At 39.0% G+C, this 20,461-nt stretch overlaps 2 protein-coding genes across 3 annotated transcripts in view; one reads left to right on the plus strand and one right to left on the minus strand.

Moving 5' to 3' along the window:
* The window catches only part of ELP4 (elongator acetyltransferase complex subunit 4), a 142,196-nt gene extending 126,385 nt beyond the window's left edge, over positions 1-15,811 (minus strand). The window contains exons 1-3 of the mRNA XM_017826969.1: positions 15,658-15,811; positions 10,660-10,695; positions 1,195-1,316 (exon numbers count right to left, since the gene is read on the minus strand). Coding sequence (XP_017682458.1) covers positions 1,195-1,316; positions 10,660-10,695; positions 15,658-15,811 — 312 coding nt within the window. The remainder of the gene's footprint in view (positions 1-1,194; positions 1,317-10,659; positions 10,696-15,657) is intronic.
* A 118-nt stretch (positions 15,812-15,929) lies between these two features.
* Positions 15,930-20,461, plus strand: part of IMMP1L (inner mitochondrial membrane peptidase subunit 1) — a 32,480-nt gene continuing 27,948 nt past the window's right edge. For both annotated transcript variants that reach the window (XM_017827012.1, XM_017827011.1), the window contains exon 1: positions 15,930-15,983. The gene's annotated coding sequence lies outside the window, so the exon portion shown is untranslated. The remainder of the gene's footprint in view (positions 15,984-20,461) is intronic.

A 20,461-nucleotide genomic window follows, 5' to 3' on the forward strand; every position in this document is an offset into this window, starting at 1 on the left:
ACAGTGCAATAAAAATACTCATTTGAATAATTTAATTCGATAAGGAACACAACTGCAGTAATCATGTATGGTACAGCCAGGGAGTCAATGAATTGATTATCAGTTATTTAAAAGCAATTATTATTAAAAAATATAGCATGTTCTTATGTAATTCATACTTAAAAATCAATTTGTAACCTATTTATTTAGGCTTCACTCTAAACCACAAGAAAAAATGATAAAAATTTCACCCCTAAAGGAACCCTCTTTACTTTCAAGATCATTTAAAAAAATAAATTAGATTTTTCACAATGTAGTCATATAATTTCATTAAGAATATACTTCTTCCTGAATACTGAACATTGAATATGTAAGGCATAGAATTTCCTACCACTAGAGAGGAAAGCAGAAAAGTAATCATTTTGTCCAGAAATAGTCTCTGAAGACACTTAAGGAAATAGCCAGACTTCACTTGATGCAGAAGTAATCAGTAAATTATATGTTACTTCTGATATTAGAAAAACGCAGCCTTAGAAAGACATAAAATATTTAGTGAAATTTTGTAAGATTATCCTCACACTTCAGCATTTTTTTGCACTGTTGATCAGGCTTTCCCCCTTATATAATTTTCTTATAACAGAAACTATAAGTGTTTGATTTGGAGTCCACTGAAGTCTGAAAGGATCCTTCCTGTATGACCTGACCCAAAGCTGACCACGTTCCCAAGCACAGAAAAAGAGTCAGAACGAAATGTAAGTGTAAAGGAACTTGTAAAGGTGTTAAATGGTATTTTTATTCTCTATGGGAAACTACAATAAATATCTACACGAACTGTGCACTGTTTCCACCATAACATACTGGAAGCCCCTTAACTACTCTTCCTGATAGGCCAGTCAAAACTGGGAAGAGCTGGGTTGACTCAAACCATCCCACTAATCCAGTGGTTTTCATCCACAACCAAAATAAAGGACAAGCTGGCTCCAAACCTGATTTGGCCTTGGAAGGATCTTACTCTGCTGTCCCTAGATGGAAGCTAGGGTGCTAAATTTAATTCCCAAATCTGGCTACTGCAAATACTCCTGTGCTTCCCAACACATTCTTAGGAATCACCAAGATTAATTAATTCGTTACTACACAATACACACACTTCAAAATGTGTCCAAGTTCATCAAGAGATTACAGCCTTGCTTATCAAAAGCAAGGAGTCTTATTTACCTTCAAGATGTTGTCAGGATGCTCTTTAGCAGAAGCAACGAACAGGTCATGTCCACAGACAATTCCCTCTGCCAGAAAATACTTGAACAACAAATTGGAGTAAAGGCCGTATTTATCTTCCTCTGTGAAAACAAGAATAGTTGGAATTTTTTTTTGGTTGTTAGATAAATCACCCACCTGTATGTTCACAAAACTGTAAAAGGTCCCTTTTGCTCTGTCTCCTGGAGTGTATAATGTACAACAGAGGTAAAATAGGATTCCAAAACTTTAAAGATAATACTTATAATACTGCATTTACAATTTTTCAAGACAGAGAAAAAGCTCTCAATCCTGCATTTCATTCTAATTAGGGATGGGATACAGCAATCAGTATTATCTCTCTTACAAGGCTTCCCATAAGTATCAACTAAGATTACTGAATTTTATGGGTTAATGGGATGGGGTTTATTAATTTAGGAGAATTATATTAATATTTACATTCTCAGTGCTTTAAACATTAACTTGCTTAAAATAGCTATTAATTGATGCTTTTCAAAATCCAATCATATTTGGGCATGCTAAAGCTATATAGAGGTATCATTTATTACTGAGACATTCTTACATCTGCATTTCTTTCAAAGCTGTGAAAACTACAAAAACAGGCAAACCCAATGTCTGCATTGAAAAAACGGGTAATTTGCAACACTGTTTTTGAGAGCTAACCAGAGCAAAGTAAGGAACACACTCAAAAGACACATGAATTTAAGAAATGAGACAATACTTGTTAACAGACATTGTGAATACTGGCCTACTGACATGAAAATACAAACTCCCACTGGCTTCAGAAAGGCCAATATTTCCTCCAGCTTCTTTATTGCGAGTATCAGAAATTACCAGAATTAGAAAATCTTAGTGAACTTCATACAATTAAAACTTATCATGACTTAAAGTTACCAGGGAAGTGAATGAGTACATAACAATGAAATCTGAACCACCTCTGATGTTCCTTAATTTTAGGAAATACCAACATTAGCAGTGTTAATGCCAGCAAAAAAAGTTCCCAACAATATAACTATGTCATTAACTGCCCCCTAACATTTTAGATCATGTTCCAGTGTGTGTTGGAACAACACATTCTTGACATTTATTTAGAAAGATATCTAAAATATTTTGTTTGGAAGAAAAGTAAATGCACAATTTTACTTTTTCATCTGTTAATCTGGCTGCTGGAAGACAACAGACAGGGATGTCGAGGCAGAAAAACACAGAGAGATTTTCTTTATAGAGAACAAACAAGACTCAATCCATTCTTTGTGTGACTTGGAAACAATTTCCTCCCTACACATATGAAATAGTAAAAAACACCCAAAAAACCAGAAAACCAATAACAAAGACAGAAAATTAGAAAGCTGTCGTTCATATCTAACAAAAATATTGTAACTTCAATATGTATGAAAATACAATGTTTTGTAGCTTAAGAGTCAAAAGGGCTAAGATTAACAAGAAATTCAAACCACAAGTATTCAAAATCACTGGAAAAGAAATAGGTCTCCAAGAGACATTGCCCAACTCCCATGGGGTATCAGGTAAAACAATTTATTTCCTGCTTTTTTTATTTCACTTTTAAATTTAGTATTTGAGATACACTTAAAATTTGGAAAATTTGTATCTTTAAATTTCTTTCTTCTTTATAATAATCCCTAAAGATATAGTGTCAAGATTACATATTTTGTTGTATGGAAAAATATTTATTTAAGAGTTTCCCTTTCATTAAAACCCAGCAATGAACTAGGAGTGACTCCAAAGCAGAATTTCAATGTAGAGAAAAATGCTTCATAACACATCACTGAGACAGGAGATTAAATAAAACTGGATATCCAAAGAAGCCAAAGGGAATACAATAATTACAGCACTATCATTACTGGTACTTGCCATTGATATATCCAGTTTATCGTAGAGTCTTCAGGTTTTAAGAACTCAGACTGTATTAATATAAGTTATCTTTGATACTGTTAACCTGCTTAGTAGGCCTTATTAACCTTCTGTATTTGCAAAAACACACTTAAATTTTTTAAAACACAACAGTGTAATGATATGGACAGACCTGTATCATAAAAAGGACAGTACTGACAAAAGCTCACTGGTGACAGTGCTGGGCTCCTTATTAACATTTCAGCAAGACTGATTCCTGAAAGCATTGACAGAATTACAATTTCCTTGGAAGTTTGGAGCTCTTAGTTAAATAGTTGATATAGTTTACTCTCACATCCTTATAAAGCCATGACTAGTGTTACTGAAGAACTGTCTCCCTGGTAACTCAGCTCCACACACTGTGTGGTGACCGAGGAGGCAGATCCAGGTACGAGACCAGGATGGAGACAAGTCAACCCAGGTAAAACTGAAGCACTAAAGCTGCAGAAGCAAAAAGCAGAACAGACACTTTCTAAAGTTAGGAAGAAGTATTACAGCCTTATTTTGTAAATACAGTCGTTGGAGCCTGCTTAGATTTTGAACTGTTTCAACAAGAGGAAAATAAAACTCATACACAGAGTCTCCCTTATAACTGGAGGCCAGGAACACCTACAGCTCCTGCCCCTCAAACATTGGCTCTCTCCAGTTATTTATGCTTTGGTTGCTTACTGCAATATCATTGGTAATATATTATCCACAGTACATTGATTTCCACATGCTAATCTCCATCTATGAAGCTCTCAATTTAAGAACCAAGGCCCCCTAAAAATCAAAGTGACAGCATGATATCTACATTTTTTTTTTTTTAAATTGTCTAAGCTACCTGAAAGAAGCCACCCTGTAATCACATCACTGCAGCAGATGTCAGTGGAGGGAGACTATTTTGTCAGATCTCCCTCTCTTCAAAAAAAAAGAGCAAAAGGAACACTCCTCGGGTGCTCTGGAAGGATCCTCAGCTGTGACATTTAACATCATCCTTGGCAAACAAAAAATCTTGGTTTATTAATTTTTATCTGTAGGATAAAGTTCACCTTCTCCACCATTTGAGGCACAGAAAACCTGAGTTGTATTGCATGCAGACAGGACTTAACCGATATTTAATGGAATATAAGCAAATATCTAGTTTAACTGTTTTATGGTTTGTGTACATGCAGCAGCTGTATAGACAGTCTTTCTGGATCATCATTTTTGATACTAATTATTCCTTAGAAAGTAAACAACATGCTCAATTTTGTGCCAAACATAACACACAAACTCCATAAACTGGGGTATAAATGCAAGAAATCACACTGTGTGTTGATGATTATTTAACTAAACTGTGAGGAAATAAATCTGTAGTAGTAAAGAGGAATTTTTACTCAAATTTTATTTGAAATGCTGAAACATAAAACAAACTGTAGAAGAAAAGCAAAAAGGAACACGGATATAAACCCTTTTATTGACTTAATCAAGATGATAATTAATTTCATTGACCTATTTGTAATATAAGAGGACCAGAGATGTTCTTACACTGCCATACCCAAAACGTATTTTGCAAAACAATAAGGCATTGTCAATGCAGCAAATTAAAGACATTCACATTCAGGGTAAGGACACATCATTTTAGCATTAGCCTTTCCTTTGGTTTGCTTACACTGATTTTCATAACAGCAAACTTACAGTAAAAATAGGAAATTAAGTATTGGAGAGTGATCTAAATATAAACCACCTCATAGTCTGCTACAGTACTCTAAGGATTAAATGTGTCTCAGAAAGCCTTTACAAACAGTGTATCTGGAATTGTTAAAGTCAATGCATCTGTAAGAATCCCTCAGTTCTTCAATTTGTCAAATAGAGGATGGCTTTTTATTGATTCATTTCTAGGTCACTAAACTTTTGTGGTATTCAAAAGATCTAAAGTGCACCCATATGGGGCTTTTCTGATAGCATCCATTGTACCCTGGCTTCAATTGGAACATTACTATTCAAAACCACAGCAGTGCAGCTCGCTTTCTTCTTGTAAACAAACAAACAAATCAGTTAGCACAGGTACCTCAGCAGCTCACTGATTATTTTCACAGAATCACGGAAGGAAACACTTTGCTGATAATGCTTGGACTTAACTATTTTGATACATTTTCAACTGTTCTCTTTGCTTTTCCAAAATTTCCAGAAGAACCACCTTCGTTCTGTAAGGTGTAGGAACTAACAGCTGAGTTCATTTGAGTCAGCCAAACACTTGAGACCAACCTGGCCCAAATCTTTATTCTCAGCCTCCACAGCAAAGGGCTGTGCTGTCAGCAGCCTCCACTGGGAACTTCACTTCTAGCTAATAAGGCACATAAACAAATAAGACTCTTGCAGCTGCAGACCCCTTTTCTGGGCCCAGTCACCACAAGTCACCCAGCCCTCCACAGCTTTCTCTGATTCTTGCTGAACAAAGAGTGTTCCACAGCTAAGTAGCAGGTGAGTAACTAGTGAAGCGTAAAACTACACCAGGAAAAGAGATTATTTTCCTAGAAGTTATGCATATTGTCTCCGGGACAAAAACCTCTTCTGATCCTACAGATAAGGACATAAATAAAATAGTTTATTGTGATTGTTACCCTTTGGTCTCCTTCCACAACAGCATTCTTTCATGGCTGGAACCACCACGGAGAAAAAGCAGCATTGTCAGTATGACTGCAAAGAATTCCAACATATACCCATGTGGAACACTAAGGATAAAGACCAATTCCTATTTATGGCTCTTTTTACCACTACACTGGATACATAAGAGACATTCTCAACACCTTTGTGCACAGACTGTCTGCAGTTACTACTCAAAGTAGTAGTAGGTCACAAAATTAGCTGTAAAATTTCGAGGCCCTGGATTTCATCTAGGGCACAGAAGACAAAGGGCAATCAGTGAGACACTGATATCACTAAGGCACTGCAAATATATCATTTATACACAAATTAAGGAAAAAATGGAATTATAAAAATTGATATGTAAATATGTGATTGATACGTAAATAATAAAAAAGTCTCTAATTAAAATACCCCCTCTGCACAGAGATATTCATGTTTCAGGAGAGGGATACAGAACAAGCTCTAGAACCAGAGGAGGAACAAAAAGTCAGGAATAAAATCTACCATAAGATAACAAACACTTACAGATCATATTTATAACACCTGACTTTTAAACACCAGTATAATAAACAACAGGAAGCTCTTTGAAAAAGTCCAGCAGTAATTTGTAGTATAATTGCTCAAAACAGTGGGAGCTGTAAAAAGGGAAAGGTAGGACTGCAACAATGTAATGTACAGATAGCTTATTTTTTCTCCCTCTGTACAAAGTCTAGACAGGTTGCCCTAAAGCTGCCAAAAGCCTGTCATAGCCTATCAGTATCGATAATTTTTTCAGCAGATAGTTCTACAGTAGGGTCCTGTGACCTAAGGTGTGTCTTTCTGTAGCTATGAAACATCTCTCTGAATTGCTGCAGGTCATAAGATGCGATTATTTTAATAATCTGAAATTCCATTTAAAAGATACTTTTCTAATGTCCACATTTACTAAGCTGGAGGGGATATACTTTGTGTCACTTGCATTTAATTAGCACATGCCAAAACGGAGTTGTCAAACATATAAATTACAATATTTGGCATTTGGCCATACTTCAGGAGGGTGAATTCTGGTAACTGGTATTTTGTAGAATTATATTCAGCAAATCACTGTTTTGTACCTCTCTTGAGATTATGATTTTTGGCTTTAAAAAGAAGATAAATTCACTTATATTGACAAGTGAAGAGAGCTCTTACCAGTCAGGTTAAATTGCATGTCTAACAAAAATAATAGTAGCTAATTAAAGTAGCTGAAACTGCTTCAGGGCTTAGAATGTACAAGTATAGACCTGCTTTTAACCAGACATCTTTAACTTTTAATAACTGACCTCAGCTACCAACAAAAACCCTCCTACTGATAATCTTTAAAACATTTAGCTGTCAGTGACCTTGTCAGAACTAGAGCATCTTAGAGGTAGGTAAGAATATGTTCTTATAGGGTACCCAGGAGAGATCTATCTGAGTGGGCTGCAACTCACAGCGCAGAATGTGTCACATAAACAAGGCTTACGTTTAAAAACAAAGTAACATCCTTCTGGAAACTCTTCCCCAGGCTGGCAAAACAGACACAAACCAGGTTGAAGTACCTGGGAGACGGGAGGAGGGAAGGACTGTGCTTAATCAACAGCCACACAACTTGTTTTGGCAGGGGAGATTCTTCCGGAAGGCTGAAAGTGGTCTCACATTTACATCAAACAAACTGGTTTGATGGTGTCACACCAGAATGCTTGGTACAAACCCACTATAGCAAGATTTCTTGAAACTAAAGGACTAGTTAAAATCTTACAAATTCTTGTTATGTGAACAAATGCCAGGAAGTTTCAAGCTCCTCTAGTAACCAGGGTCTTGCATGAGATTATCAGATGCCTCAGCTCTCTAATTCTCATGTAATTAAAACACTGTCAAAAGAATATACTACAGAATTAAGTTCAACTGAAAATCACGGTGCTCTTTATTATGAATTGAGTTAAAAAAATTGTTAACTTGGATTTCAAGCAATATTTTACAGTCTTAGCAAGTAACCTGTGCCATCACTACATCTCAGAACACAACGGTTAAAATAAATATTTTAATACCCTGAATCTACTATTATTTGGTTAAATTAACCAAGATAATGTGTCAAATAATGAAGATGAGCATTTAATTTGCAAAGGGAGCTAAGCTAAAAGTAATGCAATTTATTCTTGCCTTAGAGAATGTTGAAGGAAGGGGGAAGAATTTAACCTTTTTATAACACTTGGAGTACAACACAGAAAGATCTTCCTAGGAGGTTTATCACTGACAGCTTCAATCCCGATAATATTAAGCTTGCCTAGACTAATCTCATGACAGAATTTTTTGGTATACTGACAGGATATTCTAACAATGCAACTATAAGGATAAGTAAATTAAGACCTACCACTAGTACTGCCACAAGCTCAGAGGAGAGTCAAAAAAAAAGGTTCAGGTAAAAAATCCTGCCACGTTCACATCATTTGAGTCCTACCATCTCTTCCATTAGAACACAGAGCTCACTTCATGTGGTGGCACTGAGCTCAGGTCAGGTGGGTTCATCTGATGCCACCCAGTTTGTCTACTGGAACGGGCAGCAAATATTGCAATGGGAAGACGAAACAAAATTAATCTAGTCTCATAATCTCTGATCTATACGTAAAATATAACAGGATCTAACATCATTTTTTCCTTCTTCCTTTAGCACAGCAAGATTGCAGCTCTTCTCCAACTGAAAATGGCTTGAATTAGGCAATGTCAGTTATTTTTTCTGGCAGGCAACTATTCAAATTACTTAAGCTGCACAACAACATACACTCATTTATATACTTTATGTAAAAATCAACATTTTCTAAGATTCAGTGACACATCAATAACTGTCTCTAATGATGGATAAAATGCAGAAATAAAAACTACCCTTAAAATAACAACAAGGCATAGTAAGAGGCAGAGTAATCAGCTTGCTCAGTGGCAAACAGAAAATGTTTTTCAACCTCTAGTGTGGGTTACATGAGCCTTATAAACAACAGAAGATAACACGACGTAATTCCTGTAGTGGCTAAAAGAGATTTAAAAGAAATTTTCCCCAAATCTCACTGTTTAGTTCTTCAGTGTTAAGACTAATTCAAAATATTGCAGCCATTCAAAATACTTAAACAAAATTTTAGATAACAAAGGCAATCTCCCAGGTGATGGTTGTCATTCCACAGCAAAACAAAATATTGGGACCACAATGTTTTCATCCCTTTCAGAAAATAAACGAAAATTACTGAGTAAATCTGTCTTAAGGCTAAAGAGCACACACACTGAAGAGCTGCTTGTCTGCTGGTGCCTATCACTGGACACATGATGGTTTTGCCATTGCATAAATTCCATGCCAAGGAATTCTAAACAACATTACCAGAAATACTTCCAAGTGATCAGGAGACTAAACTTCTTGGAAGTAAAAAGCCTACTCTGGAACACCGGGAAGGATACAATGGGAAAGATTTTTTGCCTTTTCCAGTGTCATTGTTAACCAGTTTTTCTGCTTCATTGAGTAACTACTCAGGCCTTCCTTTGGGTTTCTCATAACTATTGAGGTACCAAAGAAAAATCTTTATTAAACTTGATAATTTTTGCTACTTTTTTCTTACTCTGGAGCACAGTTTTTCAGATTTTGTCCCTAAACTCCAATTTTACAATTTTACACTGATTCTTAACAACCTGTTAAATCCTTCACTCAGGATTTAGCCAAAATGATGCTTTACTGCACTTTCAATCTTCTGCAAGAAATTGGCCTTTTTAAGTGTAAAACCATCTTTTTTATTTTTATCTACATGACTTTACCTACAATTTCATACTATTGGTGGCTGTCTTCCTGTCATCCATGTTTTAACTTGAAATAATAATTAATTTTTAAGTATTAAGTGGAGGATTTGGGGAATTTAATATTTAGGCACTCAGACATTGCTTCTTGTATCTCAGATAGCTTTCCAACGGGATAGGTTTTTGTCAGTCCTATAAATAAGGAAATTGAGGTACTTTCCATCTTATTCAGTGGGAGAAAACAATCACACAACTTTTTAGTTGTGTGAACTCCAACAGTTCAGAGATATTGCAGCGACTGGAAAACTAAAAGTTAGACCTGTTGTCCCTAGGATCCTAATTTTTTGTTCCAGCAACCTGGTATGAAAAGGCAGTATTAAATTTGTTACACCACTCAAGATGTGAGCTCAGATTACAGATGCAGATGTTTTCCACATAAGTACATGTATTTCTCTAATAACTCTTCTTTTTTTTTCTCCCTGTAGTATCAGTTCTTTTTGCTACAGGGCAAGTAACAAGCTTGAAAGTTTCTCGTAAGAACCTCATAAGAACCATTAATCTGATAAAACATTTAAAAGGAATTATTAAGGAAAGCTGGGCAATGGAGCTGCAATGGAGATGTGGTCCCACACAGCTGCAATTTGGTCTGCAAAGGGAACTCTGCTGTCACTTATTAAATCATCTCAGAGTGCCTCATCCACATCCTCACAGAAAGCCTTCCATCATCTTTCATCTGATTCTGGCAACCAAAAGATTAAAAGATGCTGCATTAAATATCTTCCTCAGACAGCCAAACTTACAAAAAACCCTAAAAACCCTTAGTGATCATAAACAGCCTGAATCTTACAGGAAATCAAATAGTTTAGAAATTTGAATATTTCACTAGGAAGTCCTGGAATGTGCTGAACACCATCCCTTCAAACAGAATTCTGTGGTATTCTTTGCGTGTCTAAAATTAAGGTTTTGATTTACCTCCAGTAATTCTTGAATAATTCTTGAAACAGACAACAGTCCACTCTGAAGGCTACACAAAGTGAATGGACCTGAGAGTTGCACTTTCTTAAAGTCTGACTTCAAAAAACAGTGAAAAGACAGGCTGTTTAATGAATGCATTAATATATATTCCATACTAACCAATGAGAAGAAGGGTTCCAACAGCTATGCCTCCACCTGGAAACAAAACAAAATGAAGAATAAAGTAAGAATTCATTTTAATACTATGTTAGAGAACAATTAACTTTTCTTAGTTTATAAGTCAAAGAAAGGTGATAACGGGGAATTTAAAAATATAAAAGTGAACAACATTTTAATTACCTTTGCAATACTTACTACAATTCTCTATTATGAAATAATTATACATCACATGTAATTATATACTGCACATTACAATTACTTTCACAATATACTGTACTATCATCATTGTGGTAAGAAGATCCTGCAGAGCTCTGCAGAACTACGCTCAAGTACCACAGCAGTGATGTGTGGTCTGAGCCAGCAGATTTTCACTTGGATGACTCAAGTGAGTAAACATGCTACAAATTAAAGTCAGATTAATCACTATCAAGGGATATTCCTTTGTACCAAGAAGGTTGTAAGCAAAGTGACATACTAAGAAGCTAGAAAATTCCCACCCAAGGCTTTGAGGCAAAATCCAGGCTCCACTGCTTTTTATCTTGTTACTGAAAGCAGACGAGGTGGTGAGACAGGCAGGATTTCACCCAGTGAAACCTGGACTGACAGATCAGACACATCTAACACACATCTGAAAAAACAGATGCTAGTAAAGTCTTTCATGGCATGTCTGGGACATAACAACAATCCTACAAATTCCTTTACAAAGGCAGTGAAAGAAGAATTCATATTTTATTTTAGGTGAAGAGTAAACTGGCTTATAATCTGAATTCCAAGAATTACAATAGTGGAAAAACCTGACATCAGACTATTTCCTTTAACAATGATATGACTGTGACAGGAAGGCTAAAAATTCCTGGAAGTGTTCAGATGGCCATCTGTAACCAGCCTACTGAAGTGTTTTGCATGAAGGGAATTCCAGTATGTTACCTGCAATTACGTACTGATTTAAAAGTTAAGAGCAAACTGAATCACACTGGCTCCAGAAGTTAATTCTGGCCTGCACAGATGCACTCTAGTGCATAGATGGACTCTAGTGAACAGGATCATTCACTCTATAAATTTATAAGAGTTCATTAAACTTCACTTAAAATTGATTCCAATGGGAGTTGGACCACCTTCTTAATCTTTATAGCTCTCTGCTGGTGGGACTACAAATATCTGTAGCACTTGTAATGTTGAATTACCCAGAAGGAAGAGAAAAAGCAGAGTTCTTTCCCACAGGCTGAATAAATTGTTGCATAACATCACACCTGAATTAAAACCACAACGGGATCACTTTGTCATCGTGCCATGATGCGCCACGATTTGAGCAGCACATCGCAGTGACAGGGTTTAGTCACACACTAATTTCACTGTTGCAGATTTTTCAAGCTATGCTCCCAAGTCAAGAGGTACAATGCCTCAAATATTTACAGCTTGACACAGAAAATATGATCAAAGCAGCCATCAGTAATGTATTACCTCACGGCGATAAGGACATAAAAACCTCAGCTATAAACAGTTCACTTGTAGCCACAACAGAAGTAGTGTCTCTTCTGCTCTTAAATCGCTTGCACAAGAGAGAATTTGTTTGTCAAACACTATGACGGTGCAGTCAAAATTCTCACAAGCTGTATTTTCAGATCATCAATGGTACTGTTTCTTTCTACAAGCCAGAGCTGTAACATATGTGCACACACCCTGGTTGCTGAAGGCCAGCTCAGGTCAGAGGACTGGCTTTACATTATCTGGTGCAGTGAAGAGTTTGCCCAAGTGTCTTCTATTAGATGGAATGTAAAACTATTGCAGTTACAATGGTTACATATTCATATTATAATTAGTAACAATAATAGTAAATTAAGTAAAAAACAAGTGACAGGAAAAAATAGCAGGAATGCTGACGGAGTGAAAAAGGAAGAGGTAAAATCTTTGAGTTTCCCAAGAAAGCTGCTGTGAACTTGTTATTCTTCCTAATTTTGCTACTTTATTTTTTTTTCGCCAGTATCTAAGGCAGTAGCACACATAAACAACTAAGCAAGACCTGTAACTTTCCACATTGCCACTTACAGCAAAGAGATTTAGGATCTTATGGACAGAAACACAACAAACTTTGCAAGTTGAGAAATGTCCCAATTGTTTTCAAAGCATATCCCTGATCTTTTTTTCAAGCAGCTTGAAACAAAACACTCCATACAAGGCATGTGATTATTATATTATACAATAGCTGCAGCTCATTACAGAGAACTGCTTTGGCACAAATCAGGCATATATGGTCTTGAAAGTAAAACCTTGGAAGTAAATTTGACTATAAAGCCTGAAAATGCAGTGCCCCAATGGTAAGATGGCATTTGAAACCCAGCACTCATCCAACACTTTTTTTTTCCAAAGGAAATGCATTGCTTAAGAAGAGTGGCCAACAATAATGTAACAATCAGCCTCTAGCTGTAGGGTAAAAGAAATTCCTCCTTGTATCCTCTGCCTATTCCTCTCTTCAGAAGTTCCTCATTACACCTGTGTCTGATAACACCATGCTTTCCCTTACTCACACTTACTCCTAAGCTGTATTTTCATGTCTGGCAAATAATGCTGTATCTGGGTTACAGATTCTGAACCAAGCAAACTTAAATTCAAGCCCAAAGCCAGAGATTTAGAAGACTGCCTGCTGACTGCTAAAAAATATGTCTATGAAACATAGACTAAGAGAGTTTATAGCAATTTCCACTAGAAATTTGTACCAAAAAAAAAAAAGGATTGTCCTCTGTCTCTGGTGACAATAAAAATTAAATATTTTGTGCAATTATTTAACTGCTAGTGAGCAAGACAAAAGAAGGAAGTATAAGCACTCTTTAAGAAACACATAAACAGCATTCTGCAACACATTTATTTCCACACAGAAAGGACAGGAAGGAGACCAAGCACAACACTTCCACCAGCACAGTGTGCTCAGTCAGTTGGTCAAAGGATGTGATTATCCCCTTTACTCATTAGATCACATCTGGAATACAAGGTCCAGTTTTGAGACACTCAGTACAAGAAAGAAGTATAAATAAGCTGAATTGAGAAGTAGAGATAAAGTACAAGAAAGAAGTAAAGATGAAGTGAAGTGAGAAGCAAAGATAAACTGAAATGAATCCAGTGGAAGGGAACCAAGGTGGGGCAAATGACTGAAGAGAAGGGGCTGAAGGAATTGGGCTTGAGAGGAAGACCTGAAGCTTGTGAGATGGTACCTAAGAGAAGCTACTGAGCAGACAGCTGAGCTCTTAACTGAGGGAGGGCAACAAAAAACAGGCATAAACCGAAGCAGGAGAAGTTCCCAGTGGATATGAGGAAGAAGAAAACTCCCTACAAAAATAAGTAAGTATTGGACTGGGTTGTGCAGAGCTGCTGTGAAATCTCTGCCATTGCAGATTTTCGAGACTCAACTGGACAAAGCCCTGAGCAAATAACTTGGAATTTGGTGCTGAACCTCCTTTAAGGCTACAGAAGGTGAATTCTTGAGGTCCTTCCCCAGTCTCCAAAATCAGTGATTCTGTACAGATGCTCTCTGTCTCCAACAATGGAAACCAATGGAAACTTTTTTATAGTCACCATGTTTGGCACAAGTCTTTCCTGGCCTACCCACTCAGCCCTCAGAAATCAGTGATTCAAGGGCTAGGAGCTTACCAAAGGTTTACATAGGAATATAGAGTTTTACAGCTTTTCAAAGATGCCAGAACCCAAAAACTATCTTAAAAATATTTTCACAAGTTGCTATTCCTAGGGTTGAAAAACTTCCTTAATATTTAACTATAAAAATTAGCAAGGTCAGGAATTACTAAATATTTAAAAGACAAGGAAAACGTACTTCAGAAGGGAGCCTGGGTTCATTGAAAGTGTCCTCAGCTTCCATGACAAACCACTAACTGTGTGTCTAAGTGCCTGGAAATTTAGGACACTGCCAGCATGGGAGCTGTCCACATCTTCTGAGCCACGCTGTGCAAAAATCCACTGTTTATAAAAGGCAACATGAAGAAGAACTGGAATTTTCAAAGCAAATCTTCTATTTATGCAATTAAAGGGTTTCACAAATTACACTCAATGAAATACTGCTCTCTTAAAGGAGGAAGAGCCTTCTCCACAACGATGCTAATCCCTGATGAAAGTGCAGACATGCACAAACAAACAAATGATACACAGGCTGCAAAAAGTTCTTTATAAAATGGATACAACTTTTATACTAATCATTACTTATACAGAATATCCTTAGGGAAAAAAAAGCTATATATTCCTATATTCCATGTGCTCCAAGGATGAATGAACAAAGCTGAAGTACCTAAACTAGCTAAAAGTAGTTGACGTACGTTGATGTACACTAAAGATGCATTTAGTGAGCAGTTAGTAAAGGGATCACACAGCCTTAGTGCATACAGATAAAACAGTGAAATTAATTAGTTCCCAATCCCATAGAGGTGCCAGTTCATGCCACAGATGATAACACAGCACTAGCCACAACAGATCAGTCCACGGGACCCTCCTGACACTGCGAGCAGGCGAAGGTAGAGGCACAGACAGCACAGCCTCACACCGGTGCAACCCCTCGAAACGGGGCATAAACGGGGCATTTCAGTGACGCCGCTGGGATAGAAAACCCCGTCCGACACATCCCGACCAGCGCCACGCCGGAGAACCAGAACTACACCACGCGTTAATCCAGCGAACGCGGCTTTCAAACCCGAGCCCTTCGGCGCCCTTGTGTGACAGAGCCCGCGGAACGCGACAGGGACGCGGTGCCCCGGGGCTCCACAGGGCAGGGCTGCGCTCCGAGACTGCCCGGGGCGATGGCAGGGCACGGCAACCTGCTCCTCCTGCCAGGGAAGCGGACCCTGCCTTGCCCCTTCCTCCTTCCCCCCGCCCTCCCTCCAGTCCCGGGAGCCTTGCGGGAGCCGCCGCGGGGTCACGGGGGGCGCAGGGCGGGCAGGGCCCGGCACGGGGGAGGAAGGGAGGGGGGCAGCGCCGGGTCCCGGTCCCGCTCCCACCAACCTAGCACACAGTCGAGGGAGGGCAGCCCGCTGGAGAGCAGCAGCTGCCCGTGTCGCAGCGCGGGCCGGGTGCCCGGCAGAGCGGCCGGGCGGGCTCCGGTCCCGGCCCGGCGCTGGAAGCTGGTGCGGCCCCGCGCCCCGCCGGCCGCCGCCATGTCGGGTGCGGGCAGCGGCAGCGGCCGGGCACGCCGGGAGGGCCCGGCCCTGCGCTCTGCGCCAATGGGAGCGCGGCTCCCGGAACGGACACCCAATGGGAGGCCGCGGTGTTGGCAGGTGGGGGACAGGAGGGGCGGGTAAGGGCTGAGGCGCCCGGCGGCGAGCGGGGAGGTGAGAGCGGGGTCGGGGCTGGAGGAGCGGGAGGTTTGGGCCGCCCGGGGCTGGGGGAGCGGGAGGTTTGGGCCGCCCGGGGCTGGAGGAGCGGGAGGTTTGGGCTGCCCGGGGCTGGGACCGGCTGGAGGATGCGGTGCGGGTGCTGCGAAGGGCTCCCCCCTTCTCCCGGGGGTGTCCGCAGGGCTGGGAGCGCAGGGGTGTGAGGGGACGGGCTCATACCCTGTCGGCATCGGCCCCTTCGAAAGAGCCCGGGAGGAAAAACTGCTTGTAAAACGTGTGTTTGCCTTATTGCGTGTAGAGTAAAATGTGAGTATGCTCGGAGTCTCCGTCCTGTTCGTAAACAGCCGCGGACACGTAAATAAACGTGTGATTTAATACCGGAACTTGGGAGCGAGATCTCGCATCGGTGTGGTGGCCCTGTGGTAGAAAAAGTTAAAGACATTAAAGTTTGTGTTTTGCTTTGTCAGTGAAGGCTTTATGTTGTAGTGCTCTGAATTTAAGAGAAATCCCTGTCAGTATAAAGGATAGCCACTGTCACAAGTATTTTATATTTCTTTTTCATCTGTTGGTGATTCAGATGCGTCCCAAACTGCTTGAAGACATTTGCGCACAGCAGAATATAAAAACGAAGTTCTGATGTTATAATTCTTTTCACCCTCACACTTTAATTTCAATGAACAGTTTTTGCCGCCATTATAAGCCACGTTTTTGAACACCTGTGGTTCTTGAAACTTTCTGTTTATATTAATAAGGAAAAAAAAGAAATCCTCATGTTAAATATTAGCAGCTTGAAAGGGCAACAAATAGGTGGGCAGTCCTGAACCTCAGAGTCTTTCCTTTATATCCTATTCAAATTTAGGAGCAGGAAGCTTTAGTATTATGTTTTCCTAGTGAAGTGGCATTCCTCGTGCTGCTGGCCAAGCTTCTTTGCATGTTAAGCAGTGTAAGATTTCTTGCCATGAGTATCAAGAGGTTGTCTTAACGTTTTGTCTTAATGTCTGTAATAGTTTATTGTTCAGTGTAAGAAGTATCTGCCCTTAGGGGAGAAAATCAAAGGGCGCGTTTGAAAACGTGGCAAGAAATAAATATACCTCTTAAATTTCACTTCTGGAATATCTGACTAATGGGTTGTGGATATCTGGAATAGGAAAGCCTAGCAAAATAAAGGCCTAAAGCATAATTCACAGTTCTTTTAAAAGGGTCCAAGAGTCCTTTAGTGGGATCCTGGGGTGTAAATTCTGTGTTAATTGAGTGAGGAGGCTTAAACTTACAGAGAGTTCTCCACTTCTAAAACATCACAGTAACTCTTCCATTTCTTACTGTACTGTCATTTTGGAGTCCAGGTACCTAAATATTTCAGGTGTGAGTGCTTGGAGATGTGTGTAACACTTAAAAACTGCAGTACATCTATGGGAGAACTTTGTTACAGAAGCTTGTAGCCCCATGGGGATGTCTTTGCTAAGTCACTGGTACCTGTCAGACAGGGAATCAAATGACTGACCACGTACACTCTGTCTCAGGGATGGCTTTTTTCCCCATTCCAAGCAGTACAATTTCCTTTTGTTACTTCAGCGACACAAAGTATTTCCTTACTTGTTCTTTAAATAAAATACACTGCTCTAAGTTGTATTAACTTTACAGGATAGGTGTAACCATACACCCGGGGCTGAGCCCTCTCTTTGGTTCTTCCATTTCTCATTGCTGCTTGGCTGACATGCAGTTTTTAAATTTTTTTTTCCTTTTTTTTTTTTTTACCTCGCTTTCCTGCAGGGCAATTAAAGCTGGAAGCAAAATAATTGTCTCTCTTTTTTTTCTTTTTTTCATTTCTCTTTCATATTGGAGCTCACATAATGAAAGTATTTTGCAAATGGGAACTGCTTCTACCAGTTTTAGTATTTCTTGAAGAAAGTGGAGGTTTCCTGGAAATCTCAGTCATTCAGGGGCTGATGCAGTGGGTCAATGTTGCAAAAAGAGGAAGTCTCACCTCCTTTTCCTCCTCTGTTTTCACTCCAGCAAACCCTGGTGCTTGTCAGGTTGTTTCTTGAGCTGATTCAGGTCACTAATCTGACTTGGAACTGTCGATTGGCCTTCTTAGAGTTTAATTTTATGTCATCCTGCTGGGTTGATGCTTTATGGAAAAGGGCGTAGACACACAGTGGGTTTGGACCTTCCAGCTCTTGCTGACTGTGAACCTTGGAGCTATTTCAGAATTTCATGTATTTTCCAGCAAAGTGGTATTTTTTGTTACAAATTTTGTCACTTGACGTCCTTCTAAAATACAGAGAAGCTGTCTCTTACAATGTAACTTGTAGCAGCAGAGACTGTTTCACATATTACAAAAATAATGCCTAAGTAGAAGCAGTTTTTTCAGTATCAGAGCTGAATGTTTAAAATGTGGCAGTAGTTCTGTTTGTGATATTCATTTTTCCTCTGCTTTAACATGATGGATACAGTTTAAGTCCTACTGATTTAGGAAGCAGGTGGAAATAAGCTACTTTTCGAATATTTTCAAATTTTTTTTTTTAATTTTAACAGTTTAATACAATAAAGCTTTACAACTGAATACTTGCTTATAAAAATACTGCTTACCACATCTGACTTTACCTGTATTTCATTTCAGACAAATAGAGAAGAAACTAATGTTATGGAGTTAATTTAAGTATTTTTAAGTCAATGGTGTTTCATTTTCAGGAACAGTAATAGCTTTTTCACTCTCTCTCAATGATACTAAAAGTTTGCTTATATTCACATGTCCAGTTTCCAAAAGGTGAGTTTCCAGCCATTGCAGAAGATCTCTTTAGGATCTGCTGTCTGATAGAAAGCAAAACCACAGGACATTACTATATAAAAAGCTCCCTTATCCTGAAATGCACATTAGTGGGTAAAGAAGTCCTACTATTCCTGCCCTAGGGATGGAATGGAAATGCAGAGAAACTAAGGAACATGGAGGCTGTTTCAAATGATCAGGAAATGTCTTAGCAAGTTATTCCTTGTCAGAGAGGTTTAAACATTTCAGTCTATATTGGGATGTCTTAAACTGTGGAAAAATCAAATTCTCGCAGCTCACATGTCGTGTACAACACCTTTGTGTCAGTTTTAGCTGCAAATCCTGACTGGGCTATGAAAAAGTCAAGCTCTGTTTTCATGTTCTTGTAAACTTGCTGATCCAATTCAGCTGCTTGCCTATGCAAAGTGCAGACTCTAAAATGGATTAAGAGGATTTTGGGTGAAAAAAAACAGAGGGAATACAATGGTAAGTGAGAGAGCAATCCGAACATTTGGGAAAAGGGTATGCTTGGAATTTGATCTGCAGGTATGTTTGACGTTTCCCTTCAAAAGCTGTAGCCTACAGAGTTGGTGAAAGTCCCCAAAACAGCAGCACTTGAAGTCGCTTTAGATATTTTTGGTTGGTAGGAGGGAACACTCCTGTCATGGCCTCGCTCTGTTCACCACATGCAGCCCACGTGGGTTGCCCTTGGAAACTCGTGGGACCTCCAGTTATTGCCACCAGTGCTGTGTGTTTCCCAACAAGCTGGTGTTACTGATGTATGTATTTTATTGTCTTTGATTTCAGAGGGATGGTTTTGCTAGATTTTAGTTGTGCCTTACAAGATTCAGTGTGTGCTCTTGTCCTTCTGTGGCAATGAACAAAATGCTGCTGGTTTTGGAATAAATCACATCAGCCCGTTTTATTTCAAAACCTGTCTGCCTGACCAGTTCTCAGTAATATTTTTCTGGTGGGTTTGTGTATGGGATAGAGAAGTAAAAAACCAGATCCTGTGGCAGTTCTGATTCATAATCTTATTAGTGTTTGCTGTTACCTCGCCAAGCTGCTCCTCTCATCACTTCTGGAATGTGACGGTATTAGACTGTACTGATTAAAGTTTTATAGTCACCAAATCAGATTAGCTCTTGAGTCACCTGACTAGGCTGGGTTTGCAGTCATGTGATCCAGTGCCCTGCTGAGCTCCTGCTGGGAGCTGAAACAAGGTAGTTTGCTTTTGAGATGTTCTTAAGTATCGAACAGCATGGGGCGTGGATTATGGCTGCAAAGAAGATGGCTTCATTTTCCTGATCTTTGAACTAGCCAGAATGGGATAAGTTTGAAAGTGCAGGATCTTCAGGCCATGAGCCAACAACTGGAAAGAATGTTTAATCCTGGAAGCTCTGACACCAAAAGACCTGGGTTTTTTTTTCAGTATGAAAAAGCTTAAAGACTACTTATCCAGTCAGTCTATGGAAAAAAAAAAGGATTAGTGGGAAGGTTTAAGACTTACCAGTTGTATGATATTATATAAAATGTGACTTGATTTTATTCAGAAAGCCTCTGGATGTTACCAAATGCATCCTTGTGGGTTATACTGAGCAACAGCAAAAAAAAATTTAAACCTGTGTCAAATTTAAACAGCTCCTTTACAATAGAAGTAAATTAAGAGACTTGAGTTAAAGTAGTTAGTGCTGAAGACAGTAAATCA

This window comes from Lepidothrix coronata, unplaced genomic scaffold (genome assembly GCF_001604755.1).
Source record: "Lepidothrix coronata isolate B3197 unplaced genomic scaffold, Lepidothrix_coronata-1.0 Scaffold133, whole genome shotgun sequence".
Classification (NCBI taxonomy): Eukaryota; Metazoa; Chordata; class Aves; order Passeriformes; family Pipridae; genus Lepidothrix; species Lepidothrix coronata.